Genomic DNA, 24,690 nt, shown 5'->3' with positions numbered 1-24,690 from the left:
TGTTTTGTTTGCACATTGCATGTGACTGCCCTAGATGGCAGTATGTTCATGGAACTAGCCTATGAAATAGCAAAAAAGTTAAAGATTACAAGAGTTTTCCAAGGTTTCTTTCTTGACCACCCTACTGCTAAAACAAGGAAAGATCAAAGCAAAGGAAACCCAGCTCCTACATTCTTTTGACCAGTGCAGACCCGGTGTGAATAGTGCTGCACAGCCAAGAGATATTCAGAGGGGATTGAGAAGTGATATCTGGCTGCCTCACTGCTTACGTCATTGCAGAAGTAGCTTTTCAAAAACAGTTTAAGATTTATTAAGGAAACTGCAAGCCATGGGAATGCAGACAAAACCTTTCTTATGCATCATGCTGAATCAAATACCCATATTATATTACATTAACATAACTCTGACCAGGCCTTTTCCCCACTATGTTATGCTGAAACAATTTACCATGCCTTTGGAATGTCATGGGCAACAGTGCCGGTGAAATCTTTTCCCAATTAGGTAGCTGCCACCTTATCACTAAAACTATTTCTGTTCTGTGGTCATTTCCATTTCCTGCATTATATAATGAGCACTCCTGTGTTGTTTAACCAGTGTCTGTGGGAGTCCAGAAAGTTGGAGCAGAAAGAACATGTAATTCACCCTCACTATTTTGAATATGGAGAAACTCCTGCTAAAGCAAAATGAAGACAGGCGAATTGATGTGCTCCAGATCTTAGTTCTGTTAGCAGAACCAGAACTAGGATGGATCTTCCGACTCACTTCCCTGGCGGCCTATCCAGTGTTCTTTCTACTAGATTGGCCACTGAAATAAAAATAACATCCTAATGTAACCATTTCCTTTATTAGATCTTTTGGCCAGAGTTATAAAAGGCAGTATTGATTAAAATTAAATTAAACTTAGTCAATTGTTTATTTATCTCGACTTGTTTAAGTGATTTCCCTTCTTTCAAGCAATAAGTGGTCAAAAGGCAGATAGCATGGAAGGGAAAAAGTAAGTGTCTTATAATACTCATTCAGCATACTCAACTGCTAAGTAATGAAGATATGATATTATCATAATTACTATTTTTACTTTACAATATTTTAGAAACTTACCCCACCCACTTAATTTTTTTTTTTTTTTTTTGAGACAGTCTTGCTCTGTCACCCAGGCTGGAGTACAGTGGCACGATTCAGCTCCCTGCAACCTCGGCCTCCCAGGTTCAAGTGATTCTCCTTCCTTAACCTCCCGAGTAGCTGGGATTACAGGTGTGCACCACCACACCCAGCTAATTTTTGTACTTTTAGTAGTGATGGGGTTTCGCCATATTGGCCAGGCTGGTCTCAAACTCCTGACCTCTGGTGATCCGCCCACCTCAGCATCACAGGGTGTTGGAATTACAGGCATGAGCCACCAAGCCTGGCTGCACCCACTCAGTTTTTGATTTAAAGCGAAATGCATTACAAACATGGAAGACGTGGTTGACCTGTGTTTGTTCCACCTCTTGTGAGCCTGTTTATACTATGACTATTCCCAGTTCATAAATCTGGGTTAGGGAATGGTAATTCCAGCAAGTATATAGGTCTGGGGAATGTTACTTTGGAAAAATTGAGTATTACTCTTAAGGGAGTGTCTTTTGATGAGTAGTGTGGGATGGGGCAGGATGCCGACAAGATCGGAGTTTCCCTCCCATACACTCTCGTCAGCTTCCAGTTCAAGTCCACGGAGGTGGTTTCAGGGTCAAGAGAGCATCTTTATCCACATATGATCCCCAGGTTGATAATGCTCTTGCTTGAAATTAGCTTTGAGATCAAAAGATCAGAGGGTGCTTTTTCCTATAGCACTCCTGTGGTTCAAGAAGAGTATCTGAAGTACAGTACACACAGAAGTCAGGACCTCCGAGTTATCCCATGATTCTCCTCGTCACTGGGTGATCACATAATAAAGGAAGACCCTTCCAGCTTTACGCGGGACTTGGTCAGAATCCTTGGTTAGGATTCTATGAAGAACTTGACCTAAAGATCTCCTCCAGTTTCAGAGAAGCAGTAACAGAACTGTAAAATATTCAAAGTATGTTAGTCTCTTCCTTAACATACATTTCTAAGGGGTGTGTGTGTGTGTGTGTGTATTTTAACCTTTTAATTGAGGCTGAAATTCTTGATATGGAGGGTTTGACAGTTTTTGTGAATGCTTTTACGTGTCAACTTTATGATGAAATCATTATTTGGGCACACAGTGGTGAAACTTAGCTACCCCAACTAACGTTATCTTGCAAATATCTTAAATGTGATGGCCTGCTTACTTGTTTTCTGGAAAATGTATTTGCTTTCAAACTTCTCCCAGGTACTTAAAAATACATGTATCAGTTTTTAGGAACTTAGTTCAGTATGATAAAGAGTTAGTATTTTATACTTAAAAAAAAAAAATCAGCTAGGAGCCAGTGATATGACTCCAACCTTCTTTGTAAAGTCAGCTACTATAATTCTTAAGTCAGTATATACATTTTATTTGATGTTGACTTGCAGAATGCTTGTAGCTTTTTAAAAAGATATTTTATTATGAAAAATATTAAACTACACAAAAATTTAAATATACACTAAAATAATAAAATAATAAACAAAGATCCATGTACCTATCACCCAGCTTCAACAATTATTTATATATGCTAATCTTGTTTCATTTGTAAACCTCGTTTTACCCCAAAACATGCATTGTTGTAAAGCAGATTCCAAACATCATTGTATTTCATTCATAATTTACAATGTAACTCTAAGAGTATTTTTAAGATATATCATCATCACACTTAAAAATCACAGCATTATCATCTATTTTCCAGTCTCAAATTCTCTGATTGTCTCGTATGTCTTTTTTTAATTTTAATTTTTTTTGAGACAAGATCTTGCTCTGTCACCCAGGCTGGAGTATAGTGGCACGATCTTGGCTTACTGTAGCCTTGGTCTCTTGGGTTCAAGTGATCCTCTCACCTCAGCCTTCCCAGTAGCTGGACCTGCAGGCTTGTGCCACCATGCCTGGCTAATTTTTGTGTATTTTATAGAGATGGGGTCTCGCCATGTTGCCCAAGCTGGTCTCGAAGTCCTGGTCTCAAGTGATCAGCCTGCCTTGGCCTCCTAGAGTGCTGGAATTAAAGGCCTGATCTACTGCTCCCAGCATATACTTAAAAAAAAAATTACGGGATCTTGCTGCATCACCCAGACTGGAGTGCAGTGGCATGATCATAGCTCACTGCAGCCTTGACCTCCTGGGCTCAAGTGATCCACCTGCCTCTACCTTTGCCTTTGCCTCTGCCTCTGCCTCTGCCTCTGCCTCTGCCTCTGCCTCTGCCTCCGCCTCCTGAGTAGCTGGAACTACAGGCATGCACCATCATGCCTGGCTAATTTTTTAAATTTTTGTAGAGATGGGGTCTTGCTGTGTTGGTCAGTCTGGTCTCAAACTCCAGGGCTCAAGCAATCCTCATGCCTCAGTCTCCTGAAGTGCTGGGATTATGAGCCTGAGCCACCTTGCCTAGCTTCATACATTTTAAAAAACAGATGGTTTGTTCCAAACAGGATCCAAAACCATGTCCACACATTGCATTTAATTGGTATGTCCCCTCAGTGTCTTTAATAGAGAATACTTCTCTCTTCCTCTTGTTTTTTTTTTCTTTTTCTCTTGCCATTTGATTATTCATGAGTCTTCCTCCACCCCCCTCCCACCACTGGGGACTTTCCCATATTTTAGAATTAGGTAATTGCATCTCTGGTTTTTTGTTTTTGTTTTTTTAAACCGTGTTATTCTCTTCCTTGTATATTCTGTAATCAGAGACAGCATACTTTGAATTTGTGTTGAGCTGAATTTTTATATATATATATATATACTTCAATACTTATTGACAGCGTCTCTTCTTTAAATATTGCTAAAGCTGCTTTAACACAAATGTGAGTCTAATTGATAAAAAGCACATCTTGATGATTTATGTAAAAGAAAGGAATTTTGCAAGTGTGAGAAAACTAATGACTCAAAAGTTTACTGAGGTTGCTTCTGCTTTCTGTCCTCCTCCAACCTGTCCTCCTCACTGGCTGAAGAGAGTTATCACAGGGAACATGCAGCTAAATTACTTGCAGAGTCTAAAGAATATTTTAAAGTTCCTACAGACTAGTCTTACTCAAGGGACTAGCACAAAACTTTTTTTAAAATCCCTATGATTGATGGCTTACCCTCCTTACTAAGAGACCTATAAGATTTCTAAGAATTCCTAATATAAAACTATGTAGACTGATTTAAAAATAGCCTGCTCACAGGAGATGAAGATCCTCATTTGAAATATGGTTATTGCTGTTGATTGTGATTACTTTTAGGAACCTTTGAATACCATCTGGAATTTTTTTTTTCTTCTTTTTTGACAGAGCTCAGTCTTCAGTACAGCTAGGGATAACAGAAGGGAATGGTAGCCCGGGGTTACACTCTTTTATTGTAACAGGAAGAAGCTGGAACTTCTTTTATATTGTGCTCTACTCCTTCCCTCTGCACTTAATGTTCTCATTATCCCCTATCACTCTCCACTTCCTTCTGGGCCCCTTTTCCCTCCTGTAGCATCATTTGAGTCTTTTGTTCTTTCCCTAATGGTCTTCCTTCCTTCTTCTTTTAGATATCTTTAGAATATGATAAAGTAAAAAGTCAAAAAAAAAAAAAAAAAAGAAAAGAAAAAAAAAAGAAAGAAAAGAAAAAGGAAAAAGAAAGGAAAAGAAAAGCAAGAAAGCAACCATGTAATCGGTGTCCTAAGACATCGCAGCCACATTCTGGTCCCCAGTGACCCTCACCTTTCTCTCCAGCCCTGCCACACATCACTCCCAGCACCTGGTGAATTCTGAGGCTGTGTCTTGTTGTCTGAATTCTGAAGAGTCCCCATTGGCAGTCACAAAAAGCCTTTGTGTGTTTGAGGCCACTGTAGGCATGTGGACAGCATGTGTGTCTGTCTCTGGGAGTGTATGTGTACTTGTGCGTGTCTACACACATTAGGATTTACAGCTGCCTGTTGTAATAGGCTCATTCTGAAAGAATAAACAAGCCTCCTTATTTTACCATTAAAATACATTTCTTCCTGTGGAACTGCTTTTTTGGATCTTTTTGATAATTGTAAACATCCTCCTTGGAGATTATCCACCTACCTACATGTATCTAGTGGGTAATAATTATTTTGTTCAAACAGGCAGGTCTTTGAGTGACAAAGAACATGGTGCAAAGGAAGAGGAGTTGGAATCCATTTGCTTCTGTGTTTATTTGCAAAACAGAACAATAAGGAGACTATGCCTGCTAACAAACAGGCTTTTTTCTCTCTCTGCTGTAGAATATAAAATCTTGTGTGTGGTGGAAGAGTTTTAAAGGAACAGAGGTTAGAAAGCCAGGATGAGTGAGCGGGAGAAGAGGAAGTTCTAAGGAGACATATTGAGATAGTGGGAAGATCCAGGGTTATGGATGGCTGCAGAAACTGTTGGGAATGGCATTGGAAGGAGAGGATCTGGGGCTATTTGCTCAGAGGTGGGTGTTTGCAGATGGGTTTGGGGATATGTGGACAGGTGAGGCTTGTTTGCAGAGATAGAGGAGGTTGAGGAGGATATAAGAATGAAAGGAAATATTTGTGAAGTAGCTAGGTCTATTTGCAGAGGGGGAGTTGAGGAGACTAAAGGTTTAACTGAGGATGGTGTTTGGAAAACAGAGGATGAGGAAAATAGGCTGCTTTTTGACTTTTGAAATGAGAATATTGCTAGGAAGTGGTTGTTTCTGGAGCTTCTAATAATTAGCTCCCTCTTCCTTGTGTTTTGATGTTGGGATTAGTGGAAAAAGAGACAAGTTTTTGTGTCCATTGTTGTCCAGTGTAAAGCTTGGAGTTTCAGGTTGAACTAGATTTGTTTTTCCCTTCAATCCTCTAAAAGCTTCCCCTCAGGCCCCATCTGCTGCCATTGGTGGCCACAGAAATACCCCCACAGAATTCATGTAAAGAATGGCACTGCTTCTGAAGTACTGCTCTAAGCTGATGTCTGAATTCAATTACATGTCATCAGTGCATGCTTTATTCATAACATCATCTTATTGTAAACATCAGTGCTGAAAGAGACCAGCCCGTGGACCACCAGTGTGTGGGGAGAGCTTTGAACACCAGACATCAACCACTGTCTGCCACAAAATATGGACTCCGAGTCAGGGTCTCTGTTCCATGGCTCTTGCAGGGCATGGGTGTAGACTCAAACTTTGTTATAAAGTGGAAATTTTGACCCACACCCTAATTTTTTTTTTGAAATGAGTTTTCCTGAATTTGCTTCTGTAATCTAAATCCCTCTGCATTTTTCTCAACAATATGAAATGATTTACAGTTTTCTATCACTTGCTCTTGCAGTCGGTCCCTCTTCCATTAATTCCTACTATGTTGATTGGATGATCCTAAGCAGTGTCTTTATATGACAGTGTGAAATGACAAGTAATATGTTGTATAATTTGGGGACTCTCTATACTCACTTGGTGTAAATTACCTAGATAATTGCATTTATATAGGCCAGACTTGAAGTCCCTCTTCTCTAACACAACACAGCACAATACAACACAACAGACATTTAAATTTGTTTCTTTGCTTTTAAAACTTTGTTCTTGGCCCGGCATGGTGGCTCATGCCTGTAATCCTAGCACTTTTGGGAGGCCAAGGCAGGTGGATTACTTGAGCCCAGGAGTTTAAAGACCAACCTGAGCAACATGGCAAAAACCCATTTCTACAAAAAGTAAAAAAAAAATTAGCCAGATGTGGTGGCTCATGCTTGTAGTCCCAGCAACTTGGGGCGCTGAAGTGGGAGAATGGCTTGAGCCTGGGAGGCGGAGGTTGCAGTGAGGCAAGATTGTGCCACTGCACTCCACCCTGGGTGACAGACCCTGTCAAACAAACAAACAAACAAAAACAAAAAACAAACAAATTCAAAAAAACCTTTGTTCCTTCGGTGTGTTTTCATTATCTTGGAACTCTGATCCCTACAGTATCATAAATTCACTGTTGGTGGTTTATAGTTTGAGGGATCAGCTTCATTCTGGTGCTATCTGATATAAATGAAGCTGGAGAATTTTATTTCAAAACAGATACCAGAATTGTACCAAAGAGAAAAGAATCTCCCAAAGAACTTTTAAAAATGATTCCTAATTTGATTTTTCAGGTAATTTTATTTTCCAGGGAAAAAGTATTGTGACTTTCTGTGGGTGCCTTCCAGCGATCTCTTCATGACTTCTTGGCATTTTCTAATGAGGTGATGTAGTAGGTTTCAGGTGATAAAATAACAAGAGCACTGGGGGGATTTAATTAATGGATTGGAAAGTAAACACAAACATTTTGACATATATTAATTTCTTTCCTGTTTAGACTTCCCAGTGTTGTCTTTTCTCTCAGATGGGCACCAGATGCATTCGCTTCTCCTAGCCCATTCTGTGGATACGCATGTAATAAGGCATGTAGCCATTAAGGCCTTTGGGACTGTTTTCCTTCCACAGTAACATAATGCAGGGATTGTATAGTTTCACTGAGACCTCTTTTTTGTTTACGTAAAATATACAGGAAACCCAAAACAAACACATCAGCATAGATCAAGAAGACAGGCTGTAAACTTTGGCATCTTCTTTGCCTCCTCTCTTACACATGTTAACACAGACCTCCCTTCCCCACTTCCCTCCCTCATGTTGTCACCTTGGCAATGCGTCTTGTGTGCTCTCCTTCACCTCCCACCATCCTAACTCTAACTCTGCTTTCTTCCTCTACATTCAGCTGCAATCTCTGATGTGTACAATCATGTTCCTCCCACTCTCATTGCCTAGGGAATTAAAACCAAACTCTTTCACTGTGTTCTTCATCCTCCTGCCTCTTCTTTCCTTGCCCACACCCTAATCCGCATTCAGAGTACATGATTGATGACTGGTCCGCATTTTCTAGGAGTTTCTAATGGGGTTAGGCCTGCTCACACCTAAAATGAAAAGGGCACTTTGGAAGTAGGGAAGGCAAGAGCTATCAGTAACCATTGTTGTCCCTCATGGGGTCAGAAAAGTCACCCATTGGAATTATTCTGTACCTTTTGAGTTGAATTGATTTGAAGGTGAAGAGAAATCAATTTGAAACAAATATACATGTGCATTCAGCTGTGGCAGGTAAACTAAGCCTCAGGAAAATGAATGGATTCCATATTTGTATCTGATGGTAAATCTCTAAATGCACAACCTTTTACACATCCTAAACAGGGCCAATACGCTTGAACTAAAAAAAAAAAAAAAAAAAAAAAAAAAATGGGGTAACAAACACGAATAACCCTCTAAATTTTCTCTGGAATATCCTGCTATCCCAGTCATCTGTAACTTTCCTCTACAGATATGCATGGCCAAGAAGAAATGGTACATGGCTGTTTCTAAGATGTGGTTTATTATTTGCAAATATCCTGCTTGTTGCTTCCCTAGAGTTTGTAAAGCTGATCTTTCAGCCAACACTACTTTGGAAAATTCTGCTGTTATATTTTGTTTGGCCAACCAGTCTGCTTTGGTAATCATAGTTATTGGTTTTTAGAAAAAGTGTGTGATGGAGAGGGGGAGAGGTGGTGGCACTTTCTGGGGTAGTAGGGAATCTGTATTGTAGTTTAATACTCTATAGTTTATTTAGCCCAAATAGAGAGGGGACAGAGTTTCATAATATTTTAGTCAGGTGGTTAAGTAGCATTTCCAACTACAAACAGATTCGAGTATATTAATGTATTTTATCATCTAAAAAGTAACATCGGTATCTTATACTGCTGAGTCAAAAGCCAAACCTTTGAGTATTCATTTTGACAAGAGGTATTAAACCCTTCAATTCTTTACGTTGGAGTAAATATTTAAAATGCAGTTTGGGTATAAGTGCTTAGCTTTTTATTCTGCTTAGTGACATCTGCCCTGGCTTGCTTTCTGGGTTGCTGTGTCTGCATATTGTGGGAATACTCTTAACTTAGTTCTGTTTCCCATTTTGTATGTATTTCTTTCAAAGCAAAGTCTTTCTTACTAACTGGCATTAATTCTTGCCTATTCTAACCTCTCAGAGATTTTTTTGTAGCCACACCTAAACACTGGCAGGATTGCTGTCCAAGTTAAATCACTTTTAGAGGAGGCATGCTGCTTGGACCCAGGAGGGCATATCTTACATGGTGGTGGGGATGGAAAAGGATTTAGATAACCATGAGTAAGAAATACACGATTATTAAATATAGTTCATCCCAGGAGACTTACAGTCCTGGATTTTAAAAAACGGTGTTATAGAAACTAATGATTTTTTCCTATATGGATTTTGCTTTAATTCTATCAGAGATAGAATGTTTGTTGGATGTACCAGTGGTCTGACCTAATAGGGGCTTGGAAGTTTGTTTACATCCTTTAACTCCCAGAATTTTAGGTGTGCAAGTGGCTTTATGCTACTATTGAATAATACCTGTCAGATTCCCTTTCCTTCAGTGGGCTTCTTTGCCATTTCTTTATACTGTAACCTCCTCAAAACTACCGCTCTCCCTGTATTCGCCCCACTGCATGTTCCTTTTCCTGTCCACCAATTCTCTCCATTAAGGAATGCATAGCAATTATTTGTTCATAAGTATGTTTTTCCCTTTGGACTCTAAGCTATGTAAAGGCAGGAAATGATATCTCTTACCATATGTCTCCCAATGCCTAGCTCAGGACCTGATTTACACTAGGCACTTAATGAAGGTTAGCATCCTCATAGTAACAAAGAAGCCCCAAATCTCAGTGGCCGCAGACAATCTTAGGTTGACAAGGACCTCGTTCCATGTTGTCCTCATTCAGGAGTGTGGGCTAACAAAGCCTCCGCAAGCCTGAATGGAGGCTAGTTGTCTTAGCAGGGGAGTGGGAAATGGTGAACCATGCTCTGACTCATGATGCTTCAGCTTGGAACTGGCACATTACTTTCTCTCATATTTCATTGATCAAAGCAAGGGATGTAGCCACACCTAACCTCACAGAGACGAGGAAGAGCAACCTCGCTATGTTCCTGAAAGAAGAAGAACTGGAATATTAGTGGGTAACACTAATGCCTGCTAAGTCAATGTCTGATAAACAGTAGGCATGAATTTAATGAATGAAGTGCCTAAAACTACCCATTGAGATTTAAATTTTTTTCACCTGTACAATAAACAGAACTACTCAAATATGGAAGTAATGTAGCTACATTCTAAAAAACAATGTTAATATTATCTTAGCTATTATTCAGCAAACATCTAGAGACTTTTTAATAACAATTCTGTTAGCTGTATTCCTATCAGGAAAGTGTTTGATTTTTTAGTTTTTCAGATGCATAGAGTGGAACAGATAAATACGTGTGATTAATGTTTTTGCCAGAGTCATTTAGAAGAGTTGGAAAAAATGTTGCAGTCTTCAGTATTTATATATTAATTAGTCTGATCAAGACTTTTTTTTTTTTTTTTTTTTTTTTTTTTTTTTGAGGTGGAGTTTTGCTTGTTGCCCAGGCTGGAGTGCAATGGAACAATCTCAGCTCACCACGACCTCCGCCTCCCGGATTCAGGTGATTCTCCTGCCTCAGCCTCCCGAGTAGCTGGGATTACAGGCATGCACCACCACGTCTGGCTAATTTTTTGTATTTTTAGTAGAAATGGGGTTTCTCCATGTTGGTCATACTGGTCTCGAACTCCTGACGTTAGGTGATCTGCCTGCCCGGGCCTCCCAGAGTGCTGGGATTGTAGGCGTGAGGCACCGCGCCTGGCGAAGAAGTTCTTTAACCTTTTTTGGAAAAGTTAGTATCTGGCTTGAAAATTGGGCAAGAGCTAAGGAAAAATCAACTTAAAATGTTTAATTGGCCACAGTGGCTCACACCTATAATCTCAGCACTTTGGGAGGCCGAGGCAGACGGATCACTTGAGGTCAGGAGTTAGAGACCAGCTTGGCCAACATGGTGAAACCCTGTTTCTACTAAAAATACAAAAATTAGCCAGGCATGGTGGCACATACCTGTAATGGCTACTGGGGAGGCTGAGGCAGGAGAATCGCTTGAACCTGGGAGGCGGAGGATGCAGTGAGTCGAGGTCTCACCATTGCACTCCAGCCTGGGCAACAGAGCGAAACTGTCTCAAAAAAATAAAAAAGAAAAAAAGAAAATGTTTAATCAGCTTTAAAATGAAGTGTTGCTACATATTTAGTATTTTATGGTGAGTTCTTTTTCCTGCTTGTCAAAACAATCCAAGTATATAAAATGTAGAAAATATGAACTAGTATGAGAGAGGTAAATTAAAAGTCATTGGTAAAACTACCATCCAAATAAAATCACTACTGATTTTTTTGGTGTGGTGTCTTCCAGTCCATTGTTATTGTTATTATTGTTGTGGAAGAATAGGCGTATTGAGGAGGCAAGAGAAGATACTGGCTTGTACTAGAGAGGCCACCGTGGAAATGCTAAGAAATGATCAGATTCAGAATATGTTTTAAGGACAGTGTTGGTAGGATTTATTGATGGATAAAATGAGGAAGGGGGTGCTAGTGACAGAGGAGACCAATGTTGATTCCCAGGATTTTGGCTTGATCCCTACCTGTGTGTATGGTTGGGTGTATGTACAGTTGACTCTTGAGCAACTCGGCGGTTAAGAACACTGACAGCCTGCTAAATTGAAAATCTGCATATAACTTTTTACTCCTCCAGAACTTAACTACTGTTAGTTTACCATTGACCAGAAGCCTTACTAATAACAAAGCCAATTAACACATATTTTAATACAAAATAACACATATTTTATATGTATGATAGACTATATTCTTATAATAAAGTAATTTAGAGAAAAGGTTATTAAGATGTTCACAAGGGAGAGAAAATGTATTTTCTAAAATGCTAAAACATGGAGAAACCTTGAAAACTTTGTTTTTATTATACTTTAAGTTCTGGGATACATGTGCAGAAGGTGCAGGTTTGTTACATAGGTATACACATGCCATGGTGGTTTGCTGCAACTATCAACCCATCATCTACATTAAGCATTTCTCCTAATGCTATCCTGCCTGTAGCCCCCCACCCCTTGGGAGGCCCTGGTGTGTGGTGTTCCCCTGTCCATGTCCACGTGTTCTCATTGATCAGCTCCCACTTATGAATGAGAACATGCAGTGTTTGGTTTTCTGTTCTTGTGTTAGTTTGCTGAGAATGATGGTTTCCAGCTTCATCCATGTCCCTGCAAAGGACATGAACTCATCCTGTTTTAAGGCTGCATAGTATTCCATGTGTATATGTGCCACATTTTCTTTATCCAGTCTATCATTGATGGGCATTTGAGTTGGTTCCAAGTCTTTGTTATTGTGAACAGTGCTGCAATAAACATATGTTTGCATGTGTCTTTATAGTAGAATGATTTGTAATCCTTGAGTATATATCCAGTAATGGGATTGCTAGGTCAAATGGTATTTCTAGTTCTAGATCCCTGAGGAATCACCACACTGTCTTCCACAATGGTTGAACTAATTTCCATTCCCACCAACAGAGTGAAAGTGTTTCCATTTCTCCACATCCTCTCCAACATCTGTTGTTTCCTGACTTTTTAATGTTTGCCTTTCTAACTGGTGTGAGATGGTATCTCATTGTTGTTTTGATTTGCATTTCTCTAATGGCCAGTGATAATGAGCTTTTTTTCATATGTTTGTTGGCTGCATGAATGTGTTCTTTTGAGAAGTGTCTGTTCGTATCCTTTGTCCACTTTCTGATAGGGTTGTTTTTTTCTTGTAAATTTGTTTAAGTTCTTTGTATATTCTGGATATTAGCTATTTGTGAGATGGATAGATTGCACAAATTGTCTCCCATTCTGTAGGTTGCCCATTTACTCTGATGATAGTTTCTTTTGCTGTGCAGAAGCTCTTTAGTTTAATCAGATGCCATTTGTCAATTTTGACTTTTGTTGCTATTGCTTTTAGTGTGTTTTAGTCATGAAGTCTTTGCTCATGCCTGTGTCCTGAATGGTATTGCCTAGATTTTCTGCAAGGGTTTTTATAGTTTTAGGTCTTACGTTTAAGTCTTTAATCCATCTTGAATGAATTTTTGTATGAGGTGTAAGGAAGGGATCCAGTTTCAACTTTCTGTGTAGGGCTAGCCAGTTTTCCCAACACCATTTATTAAATAGGGAATCCTTTCCCCATTGCTTGTTTTTGTCAGGTTTGTCAAAGATCAGATGGTTGTAGATGGGTGGCGTTATTTCTGAGGTCTCTGTTCTGTTCCATTGGTCTATCTGTTTTGATGCTAGTACCATGCTGTTTTGGTTACTGTAGCCTTGTAGTATAGTTTAAAGTCAGGTAGCATGATGTCTCCAGCTTTGTCCTTTTTGCTTAGGATTGTCTTGGCTATGCGGGCTCTTTTTTGGTTCCATATGAAATTTAAAGTAGTTTTTTCCAATTCTGTGGAGAAAGTCAATGATATCTTGATGGAGATAGCATTGAATCTATAAATTACTTTGGGCAGTATGGCCATTTTCATGATATTGATTATTCCTATCCATTAGCATGGAATGTTTTTCCATTTCTTTGTGTCCTCTCTTTGAGCAGTGGTTTGTAGTTCTTGAAGAGGTTCTTCACATCCCTTGTAAGTTGTATTCCTAGGTATTTTATTCCCTTTGTAGCAATTGTGAATGGGTGTTCACTCATGATTTGGCTCTCTGTTTGTCTGTTATTGGTGTATAGGAATGCCTGTGATTTTTGCACATTGATTCTGTATCCTGAGACTTTGCTAAACTTGCTTATCAGCTTAAGGAGATTTTGGGCTGATACGATGGGGTTTTCTAAATATACAATCATGTCATCTGCAAACAGAGACAATTTGACTTCCTCTTTTCCTGATTGAATACCCTTTATTTCTGTCTGTTGCCTGATTGCTCTGGCCAGAACTTCCAATACTATGTTGAATAGGAGGGTGAGAGAAGGCATCGTTGTCTTGTGCTGGTTTTCAAAGGGAATGCTTCCAGTTTTTGCCCATTTAGTATGGTGTTGGCTGTGAGTTTGTCATAAATAGCTCTTATTATTTTGAGATACGTTCCATCAGTGCCTATTTTATTGAGAGTTTTTATCATGAAGGGCTATTGAATTTTGTTGAAGGCCTTTTCTGCATCTATTGAGATAATCATGTGGTTTTTGTTGTTGGTTCTGTTTATGTGATGGATTATGTTTATTGATTTGCATATGTTGAACCAGCCTTGCATCCCAGGGATGAAGCTGACTTGATCGTGGTGGATAAGCTTTTTGATATGCTGCTGGATTCGGTTTGCCAGTATTTTATTGAAGATTTTCACATTGATATTCATTAGGGATATTGGCCTGAAATTTTCCTTTTTTGTTGTGTCTCTGCCAGGTTTTGGTATCAGGATGATGCTGTCCTCATCAAATGAGTTAGGGAGCATTTCCTCTTCTTCTATTGTTTGGAATAGTTTCAGAAGGAATGGTACCAGCTCCTCTTTGTACCTCTGGTAGCATTCAGCTGTGGTCCTGGGCTTTTTTTGGTTGGTAGGCTACTAATTGCTGCCTCAATTTCAGAACTGGTTATTGGTCTATTCAGGGTTCGATTTCTTCTTGGTTTAGTCTTGGGAGAGTGTATGTGTCCAGGAATTTATCCATTTCTTCTTGATTTTCTAGTTTTTTTGCATAGAAGTTGGTACTCTACATGTTCAGAGAAACTTCTCTAGTAATGAACTATAGAAATGATACCTGAAAGTATAGTCTTATATTTACCATTTATTAAGTGGAAGTGGATCATCATGAAGGTCTTCATCCTCTTCGTCTTCATATTGAGTAGGCTGAGGTGGAGGAAGAGGAGGAGCTGGTCTTGATGTCTCTGGGGTGGCAGAGGCAGAAGTGGAGGAGGTAGAAGGGGAGGCGGGAGAGGCGGGCACACTTAGTGTGACTTTACGCCCTTTTGTAAAGTGTAACTTTACAAAAAGTAAACTTTTTACTTTTTTTATTTCTCTAAAAATTTTTTTTATAGGACCAATCCTTCTTCATCCGTTTGCTGTAGTTCAGTGCCTGTATCATAGAAGGGTCCATGTTGCAAAAGAAGGCAAAAGCAGTCTTGAATAATCGGAACCCTTTTGCCAGATTGTGTGATGTCAGTTTGTTTGCTGGTACTGCTTGTTCTACATCTTCTTCATCATCTGACAGTGGTTTAGAAGCACTTTTCTCTATTAAGTTGTCCTCTGTTAATTCCTCTTGTGTGGTGTATTAGCACTTGAATTTCTTCAAGACCCGTATCTTGAAACCCTTCACCCACTGCCTTTTTTTTTTTTTTTTTTTGGCCATATCCACAGTCTTTTTGGTGATTTCCTTGGCTGTCTCTGTTGTAAATTTTGTGAAGTCATATACAACATCTGGACACAGTTTTCTCCAACAGATATGTATTATTTTGGGCTCCATGGCTTTCATGGCCTTTTCTGTAACAATGATGGTATTGTCAACAGGGTAATACTTCCAGGCTTTTATGTTTTTCTCTCTATCGGGGTTCTCTACCATAGCATTGACAGTGCTTTCCATAGGGTACCGTAATGAGCCTGAAAGGTCCTTAGGACCCCCGATCTAAAGGCAGAATTAGAGATGTGTTTGGGGGCAAGTAGACCACTTTCATGCCTTTGGTGTTGAACTAATGGAGTTCTGAGTGGCCAGAGGCATTGTCTAATGTCAAAAGAACTTTAAAAGCAGTCCCTTACTGGCAAAGTACTTCCTGACTCCAGGGACAAAGCGTCAATGGAACCAATCCGGGAAAAGAGTTCTCATTGTCCAATGAGAAGTCTTTTAGCTTGTGGTACAGCTAACAGACTAGTATTTATATTTTCCTTTGAAGGCTCAGGGTTAGCAGCTTTATAGAGGACAGTTCTGGTCATAACTATGACTGCGTATGCACAAAATGGTAGAGTAAGTCTGTCCTTGCTGCCTTAAATCCTGGTGCTCGCTTCTCTTCCTTACTAGTAAATGTCCTTTGTGGCATTTTTATTTTTTTCAGGATTGGGCAAATTTTGTCTTCATTAAAAACCTGTTCATTTAAGTGCTTAGGAGTTGATTTAAAAATATGCAAATAAATAAAAACAATGAAACCACCCTGTTCAGCCAGATATCCTTTCTCCTCAGGGAATTTATATGGTGTCCAAGAACTTATCTGCTGCCTCTTGGTTGACAGAAGCTGCTTTTACTGTTATCTTGATATTTTTTCGGCCAAACCTGTTTCTAAAATAATCAAACCATCCTTTGCTGGCATTAAATTCTCCAGCTTTAGATTCCTTACCTCCTTTTGCTTTAAGTTGTCATGTAATGATTTTGCCTTTTCTTGAATATTATTAGAGTCTATAGGCATGCCTTTTTTTAAAGGAATTCTGTGCCCACTTAAAAGGTGCACTTTCACTGAGACTCAAAGTTATTTCACAAAAAGTATAAAATTTTCATACCTTTTGGCATAGCTTGCAGTGACAACTTCACAATTTTCCTTTTCTTTATTTTAATAGTGGTCCTTATGCTGGATTCATTTATTTTGAAATGGCAGGCAACTGTAGCTGCAGGCCTCAATCTCTGGTACATATTAGACAATTCAACTTTTTCTTGTAATATCATGACTTGTCTCTGCTTCCTGAGTGCACTTCCAGCATCACTAGTGGCATTTTGTATGTGTCCCATGGTGTTATTCAGGGTTTATAGTATTAAAATAAATGTGTTAAAAATACTTGAGAACCATGAGATATAACTTATTACTGCAATATTAAATTTACTGGAGAGATGAACTGCACATGCACAGGTGATTAGCATCACGTGGCGTTTTCAGTGAATACCTGCAACACTTGAGTTCACTGCAGTAGCAACAGGGGGTGTCCAATTACTGTAGTATGGTATGTACTACAGTGAATTTTATGCAACCATGATATAATATCATATTTTTATGTTTGTTTACATTTCTCTCTACTGAGAATGGCATTATGTGTAGTCTGTGTTACTTTTCATAAGACATTTGTGTATGTTTTATGGTTGTAAATGATGAAATAGACTAGTAGCCACAAATATTTTATGCTCATCACATACCTCACTTTTCTTTTTTGTTTTTTCAGTATTTCCAGGCTATGCAGTTTGAGTTTTTTCTAATTATTGCAAATCTCCAAAAAATTTTCCAGTGTATTTATTGAAAAGTTGCGTGTAAGTGTACCCATGTAGTTCAAGCCTGTATTGTTCAAGAGTCAACTGTATAAGAAAATGGCACTCATTGTATTACATACAGAAATATACCTGTGTGTGTATAATCCATGTGTGTGGGTGTGTGTCCTGATGTTTTTTAAAACTAACTTAACATTTTATAAATGTACTTTTTGTGCTATAAAATGTACTTCAAAATATGATTTTAAATGATTGTATAATATGCTCTCATGATGTATTATAGCTTATTTGATTTTTTCCCTATTATTTGGCATTTATGGTATTTTCCCATTCTAATAAATAACACTGTAATGTCCTCAGATTCATCTATTTCCTTGTTTTTTCAATTCCAAAATATTTAACTTGAGAGAATTGGCCGAGGCTTGCTGGAATTTCAATATGGCAAGCCAACGAGAGGTGATGTTACTTCGGAATAGAGGAGTCTCAGTTTTAGTCCTCTAAGCGGGCATGGTAAGATAGGTCTCAAACTAGGCTGGTGTTGCTTTTAAAACCGGAATTGATAGCAGTAGACACATGCTGAGAAGAGTGTTTGTCTTGGAGGCAGAAAGGGCACTGTCCCAGAGGAAATGAAAGCCTTACCAAGAGCTAGATGGCAGGACTAGATGCCAGCTGGGAGCCAAATATAATGAAGAAACTTCATTTTTTTTTAGGTACATTTAAAAAGATAAATTATGTTTGTATCTATCTGGGCAGGGCTTTGGGTTAGAGGATAAGGAACCCAAGGCAGAGTTTGTTGGGGAAGGCTGCACCTTTATGGGCAGTTGGGTACCTGGCCCATGACCAGGATTTATGCAGCCAGACTGTTTCGTGGTCTTGTGGATAAAGAAGGAGCTCTTTACTAGGCTGTCTGAATTTGCTCAGAAACTGTGTGAAGCTGAGCAACAGGGTGAAGGTCCTTAATCCATGGCTGAGAGGGAGTGAGGAAGGCTTTGATTAAAATGGAAAGCTTACATTCATTGAATTGCTCACCTCTGGGGCAACGAGAGCTAGAGGGGTGGAAGATAAAAATACTAGATATAACCTCTTCCTTAAACCTGTGGCCTAGTTACAAAGACAACCACATTATGAAACCATTACTAACCATATGTGATACTGTTTATATATAGACCAGAGATGTCATAATTAGTGTCTGATGTGCCTAAGGGTTGGAGGACAGTTTTAGTGGTTCATGAGTTCAATGACAATGTTTAAATTGTATTTTCACTTTACTGATAATCTAAGAAAAAAAATTTTAACAGGTAGAATTATAAGCCTTCCCATTTGCAGTAATAGTTTGTAATTAAAAGATATTTTCATAGGCTAAAACTTTAGTTCTTTAAGTTAACATTGTTCAAACCAGGGATGAAAACATATTTTCTTAAAAATTTTAATCATGGAACATAGAATCCTGATCTATTCCCTGGAAGAGTGAGTAGGTCCTGATAGGATGAGCTTAGTGCATTTGGGGTACTAGAAAATTTGAAGGATATAACAGTTTCAGGTTTTTAAATATACCATCCTGATCACATGTCAGTAATTGGTGGAATACTCTTTTCTTTGTTATTACCTGCCTCTGATGACTAAAGGAGCTTTAAGTCTTTTTGTTAAGAAGGTAACTCCCAGAGCCCTCGTTTAAAGAACCATCTTCTAACTCTCACGTTATTGATCAGTGTCTAACGTAAACTTTTCTTTTTCTGCCCAAACGTGAATTTTGTTTCCTCAGGACTTTATTTCTGAGCAGTTAATGATTCTAGCAGAGACATCTATAGTAAAGTCCATTGCATTATGCCTTTGGGCATTAGCTAGTCACTAGGGAAGCAGGTGTTCCTTGAAGGGCCAGAACATTAAGGAGAAATTGTCTTTTTTATGTCCCAACCTAATCCTGCGCCTTTACTTGGTTAGGGATTTGTTTCACTCAAATGTCATTGCTGTCCTTTTAAGTTATTTTTCTTTTGTACATAAGATATCTCAGATCAGTGATCTTCATTATCCTCTAATTTGCTGTATGGTTTTAACAGGTTTATTAGTAAAACTGAGTTTGTGTTTATTTGCATTAGGTCAGACCGCAAGATTATTTGTTCAGATGTAGGCCTAACAAGCGATTGTTCTTTTAAAATCTTTTTTAACGCAAAATTTTCTCTTCATTTCTTTACAGATTCCAGCAAGATTATGGAAGAGCATAGCTACATACAAAAGGAGCTAGATTTAGAAAATGGTAGCTTAGAGGAAGACGCTGTGGTGCATTCTGTTGAGAACAATTTCCAAAACATGATGGAGAGCCTCAGCCCAAAGAAATACTCTTCCAGTCTGAGATTTAAAGCCAATGGAGACTATTCTGGCTCCTATTTAACCCTCTCACAACCTGTGCCTGCAAAGAGAAGCCCTTCTCCTTTGGGAACCAGTGTGAAAAGCAGCCCCTCCTTAGCCAAAATCCAGGGAAGCAAGCAGTTCTCTTATGATGGAACTGACAAAAATATTGCTATGAAACCTCCAACTCCTTTACTCAGCACTACATCCTCCCTCAGCGGATATCCACTTGGAAGAGCAGACTTTGATCATTATACTGGCCGGGACAGTGAAAGGGCCTTGAGGCTCTCAGAGAAGCCTCCGTATTCCAAGTATAGCTCAAGGAATAAATCGCACGACAATGTCTACTTTCTCGGAGGGCTGGAAGGTCGGAAGGCATCTGGCTCGCTCCTGGCCATGTGGAATGGAAGTTCCCTGAGTGATGCTGGCCCCCCTCCTATCAGCAGATCGGGAGCTGCAAGCATGCCTTCAAGCCCAAAGCAAGCCAGGAAAATGAGCATTCAGGACAGCCTGACGCTTCAACCCAAGTTAACTAGACACAAGGAGCTTGCATCTGAAAACATCAATTTGAGAACTAGGAAGTACTCCAGCAGCAGCCTGAGTCACATGGGAGCCTACAGCCGATCACTTCCCAGGTTGTACAAAGCCACAGAGAACCAGCTGACACCTCTCAGCTTGCCTCCAAGAAACTCTCTGGGCAATTCCAAACGAACAAAACTTGGGGAAAAGGATCTACCTCATAGCATAATAGACAATGACAATTACCTTAATTTTTCTTCTTTGAGCTCAGGGGCTTTACCCTATAAAACCTCTGCTTCTGAAGGCAATCCTTATGTAAGTTCTACCCTCAGTGTCCCTGCCAGTCCTCGAGTGGCTTGGAAGATGCTTCTGGCCTCCACCTCTTCCTGCGCCTCTGATGACTTTGATCGGGCTTCATACGTGGGGACAAACCCGAGTCATTCACTTCTTGCTGGAGAGTCAGACAGAGTGTTTGCGACCAGGAGGAACTTCTCTTGTGGATCTGTGGAATTTGATGAGGCTGATTTGGAAAGCCTCAGACAGACCTCAGGAACCCCCCAGCCTGTCCTTCGGGAACGGAAAAGCAGCATTAGCTCCATTTCAGGACGTGATGACCTGATGGATTATCACCGGCGGCAGAGGGAGGAAAGACTGAGGGAGCAGGAGATGGAGCGATTGGTAATCATCTAACAGTGATTGACCTCACTGTTTCATTAACCAGCATCTACAGGGCAGCCTTGGAGATGGACTCCAGGATATGTGGGAATATAGGATATTCATGTTCACCAGCCACAGCTGCTGTCTTTCTCTTCTCTTCTGCTATATGCTTCTTCTTCCCATATCACTATTAATAGGCATGTTTGGCTATCTTGAAGGCCTCCAGGAATTAATGTTAATTTAGTTGCTCTGCGGACTTCTCACAAGTATAAATTCTTTAAAAACATAACAGAGGAGCTGCGAATTTTATGAAATTTCTGAGTCTTAACAAACTTCTCTTTAAGACTATGAGGAAATGCTGACTTGTATTATTTATATCATTAAATTTGCATGTGTATGGTTATGAGAGAAGTAGTCAGTGAAATCATGACTCACCAAGAATTAGGTAGTGAATTTGTCTTTATAGCAAGTTGTCTAGAAAGTTGGAGTTGCCTCAGTGGTGCTCAGCTTTTCTCCACACTGTTCATACACAACCTTACTATCTTTAGCTCTGATTCTTAGCACGTACAGTGACTCCAAACTACACATACAAGATCTATTGAGTTGTCTTTTTCCATTTAAAATGAATTTATACTTATTGAAAATAAGAAGACAGGAGGAAACATCCCTTGAGAGGCTCACCAATGAATGAGAACAGACAACTGCTTTTTCCCATTCTCTTTTAAGCACAGGTTTTTCTCTTTTAGAATGAATACCTGTCAGAGATTACTTTGATTCATTTTTGATTCGTGATTTCCTTAACGAGAGAAGCTGCAGGATAGTGAAGCTGATTTACAACAACACTATAGGATTATCAGAAGTATTTTAGTTGCTAAAATATTCTAGAATATGATTTTTGAATCACAAAACTGGTTAATACCCTATAGGACAATAAAATTGTAACCCAGCCTTGTCCAACCTGTGGCCTGTGGGCCGCACATGGCCCACAATGGCTTTGAATGTCATCCCATACAAACTCAAACTTTCTTAAAACATGATGAGATTTTTTTTGCCTTTTTTTTTTTTTTTCTAAGTTCATCAGCTATCGTTAGTGTATTTTATGTGTGGCCCAAGACAGTTCTTCTTCTCCAGTGTGTACCAGGATTGGACACACCTGTTGTAACCTTTGGATTATAATGGACGGAAACCATTTGCATCCATCCAGTAGGAAGTATGTTTGACATTTTAGAGCAGTAATCATTTGCATCACTTATAGTTTTTGATAAGTTGATGTCTGTTCTTACAGAGTTTTCAAATATCCTAACTGACAATGGTGAATGAAAACAAATGTGCATAACCTTAGAGAATTTAGATAGTCTTTAGGTGGGTCAGTTATACAGTACTCAGTATGACATTCCTCTTTATTATCATAAATAATCTCTGCAGACTGTTCTTGGTCACAAAATGGCATTGTGTTTGGGCTTGCTTCATTGACAGAAATTCAGAAGATGTTTTAATTAGCATACAAAAGTCTTGTTTATGGACAGCAAATATAATGCTATACCATGCAAAGCAACTGTTATTTATAAAGCCAGAATATTAACTTCTATCCGATAACAAGGAATCTGGGAGAGCATTTTTAATGGCTTCCATTACTCTGGACGTCTTCCTTAAATGCTTCTATTTGCTCTTCTATTCCAAGGATAGGCAACCAAACTCAAGAAATTCATCTCTGCTAGCTTTCATGTTCAGCATCTCTAAGTGTTGGTGAATTTCTCTTTCCTCCAGATTTTCCCAATCTGGTATGATTCTTGGCAATCCAGGAAGTGACCTTCTGTACTGCCTGTAAGGTTGGGCCCGTTAAGTCATAAACAGTTTTGACTTCTTGGGAGAGCTTTGTGGATATTGCTGTAAATATGAAGTTATATATATTTTTTCTTTAATAGTGGACTTATCGTATCTGTTGAAATGAGGTTTATTTTTAAATTTGACACTCTAGGCTTGATCTTGGTTGCATAGTCTATTTGTTTGACTACATTGTGGTAAAAGGGATGACAGATTCTTATCAAGCCTATGCAAATTATGATATTGCCATTAAAAAGTAAAGTGACTCAGATTACTTCCTGAATTCTCAGAGATCAGTGAGAACAATTTACCATTAAAATAATATTTCATTTACTTTGCAAAATCAGAGTTAGCTGAATAGAGGATTAGAGATAGAGCAGTATGAATGCCAAAGCATTTTCCCCCTAAAAAATAGAACATTAAAAATAATACTAGTAATATTCCAAAACACATATCCACTTTTAGAAATTCAATTTTTATTACAATTCAATCACTTCTATGTAATTAATTCTTATTCCTCTGTTTCTTGGGCTCTTAATTTGGTTTCATGCAGTCATCTATTTCTGGACTAAAAAGTCCTGAAAATCTGATTTGGGTGCCTAGTACTGTCTAATTTTCTCTATGCAATTCTTTGAAATATTAAGAGTTAAGAATACCTGGTAAAGTTCTGTCCACAAGGTTCTAAAACTGTCTTTTCTTTGTTAACGAGATATTGTATTTTGTAGGCAAGCTCACGGGGAAAGTAGAGAATACTTGGTGAATGTAAGAGTTAAGTGGCTGTGGTTAATTTAACAAACAATATCAGCATGAAGGAGAGTTAAAATCCTTTAAATCAGTTTTTTAAGAACATATTACAGAGAGTGAGGGCACTGGCATATATTCAGGGCCTTTCTGTAAAGTACCCAATCTTTGAACATTACCTATAATATTAAAAATCATATTTTACCTGTATAAAATTATCTTAAGGGCAGGCGACTTCCTCATTTGATTTGAGAAATTTTTAGGGGCGCAGTGAGCAAACCTAATTATTTCTAGCCTCTTTCTTTTTGTAAAATTAAAAAACAATTCTTTGTGATTGCCCAGAGGTTCTCTGGGAAAACGTAAAAGTGGTTCAGAAATAGATATCTTGGAATTTTTTTTTTCTTCTGTATTTAGGGTCTGCCTGATCTTGAAGGCAAAATGAGAGGTTTTGTCACTTGAGTCATAAAGAATGGTGTATACCTGAGAGTAGTGAATGTTTGTGGTTTGGCTGTTTAATCAAATGGCAATGGATTATTTTATGATGAGCAAGAAGCCTCAAATCGTTCAAAAATGAAGAAAACTCTTTTTGTTATTTTAAATATGCAAGAATACGTTCCAATCAGCGCAAAGCTCAGGAAAACTCTTGTAAGATACTAATCTCTGTTCTTTGGGCAGATTATGTGGAATAACCTTTTACTGCCTTTTACAAGCATCGACTGATTTCTCCAAGTTCAGTCTGTCATTTCAATAGCAATAACTGCATTTTAGTTTTACATTAACAGGGTGCTTGTCATATATTACATTTTTAATGCATTACATTAAACATACTTTATGAATAATTGCATCAAAATCATGCAAACTTTGCCAAATTCTTAAAATTTTGTTACTTCTTTATAGCCTTTTTATTTGCAAGCATTATAAACCAAGTTAAATCTAACTCCCCTTTTGCAGATCTGCAATTTTCTGTTTCCATCAACTTCTGCTCTTCATTGTGCTCTTCCACATTCTGGAACAACCAGACACACATCAAAAATACTTAAAGGTATTAGAAATTATGTTCAAGCTAACACATCACAGGACATAATTACGGAAAATGTGAAAAGGTTGGTCACAGTTATAATTCAGTTTAGGTGAGCAAAAAGTTTATATTTTTCTTAATATTATGGAAGTAATCTTAGCTTATGTTTTTGGCAAACTAATAAAAGGCAGTTTAAAAGTTCAGGTAAACTAATCTCTTCATCATAAAACATTCAAGTTTTTTTTAAAAAATGAGATTATACTTGTATTATACTATACATTGATGAAACAAGGAAAAGATGTATAGCTGTTTTGTTGTTGTTGTTATTAAAATGTATTTTCTTTCTTAAAAGTTATATTTGCCCATGACACAGCCCCAGGAGATTCTGAGAACATGTGTCCCTAAAGGTGTTTTTAAAACCAAATTATCAAATCAGGTCTTTTTTTTTTTTTTT

General features: G+C 38.5%; 1 protein-coding gene and 1 pseudogene across 40 annotated transcripts in view; one reads left to right on the top strand and one right to left on the bottom strand.

Moving 5' to 3' along the window:
- Window positions 1-24,690, top strand: part of PHLDB2 (pleckstrin homology like domain family B member 2) — a 231,950-nt gene that overhangs the window by 123,748 nt on the left and 83,512 nt on the right. For all 40 annotated transcript variants that reach the window (XM_074033475.1, XM_074033496.1, XM_074033487.1 and 37 more), the window contains one exon: window positions 19,326-20,674. In XM_074033475.1, coding sequence (XP_073889576.1) covers window positions 19,326-20,674 — 1,349 coding nt within the window. The remainder of the gene's footprint in view (window positions 1-19,325; window positions 20,675-24,690) is intronic.
- Window positions 14,619-14,729, bottom strand: LOC123572143 (small nucleolar RNA U3; annotated as a pseudogene).

Source organism: Macaca fascicularis, chromosome 2 (assembly GCF_037993035.2).
Source record: "Macaca fascicularis isolate 582-1 chromosome 2, T2T-MFA8v1.1".
NCBI lineage: Eukaryota > Metazoa > Chordata > Mammalia > Primates > Cercopithecidae > Macaca > Macaca fascicularis.
Note: the sequence above shows the minus strand (reverse complement) of the source record. Positions and strands in the feature narration are given on the sequence as shown.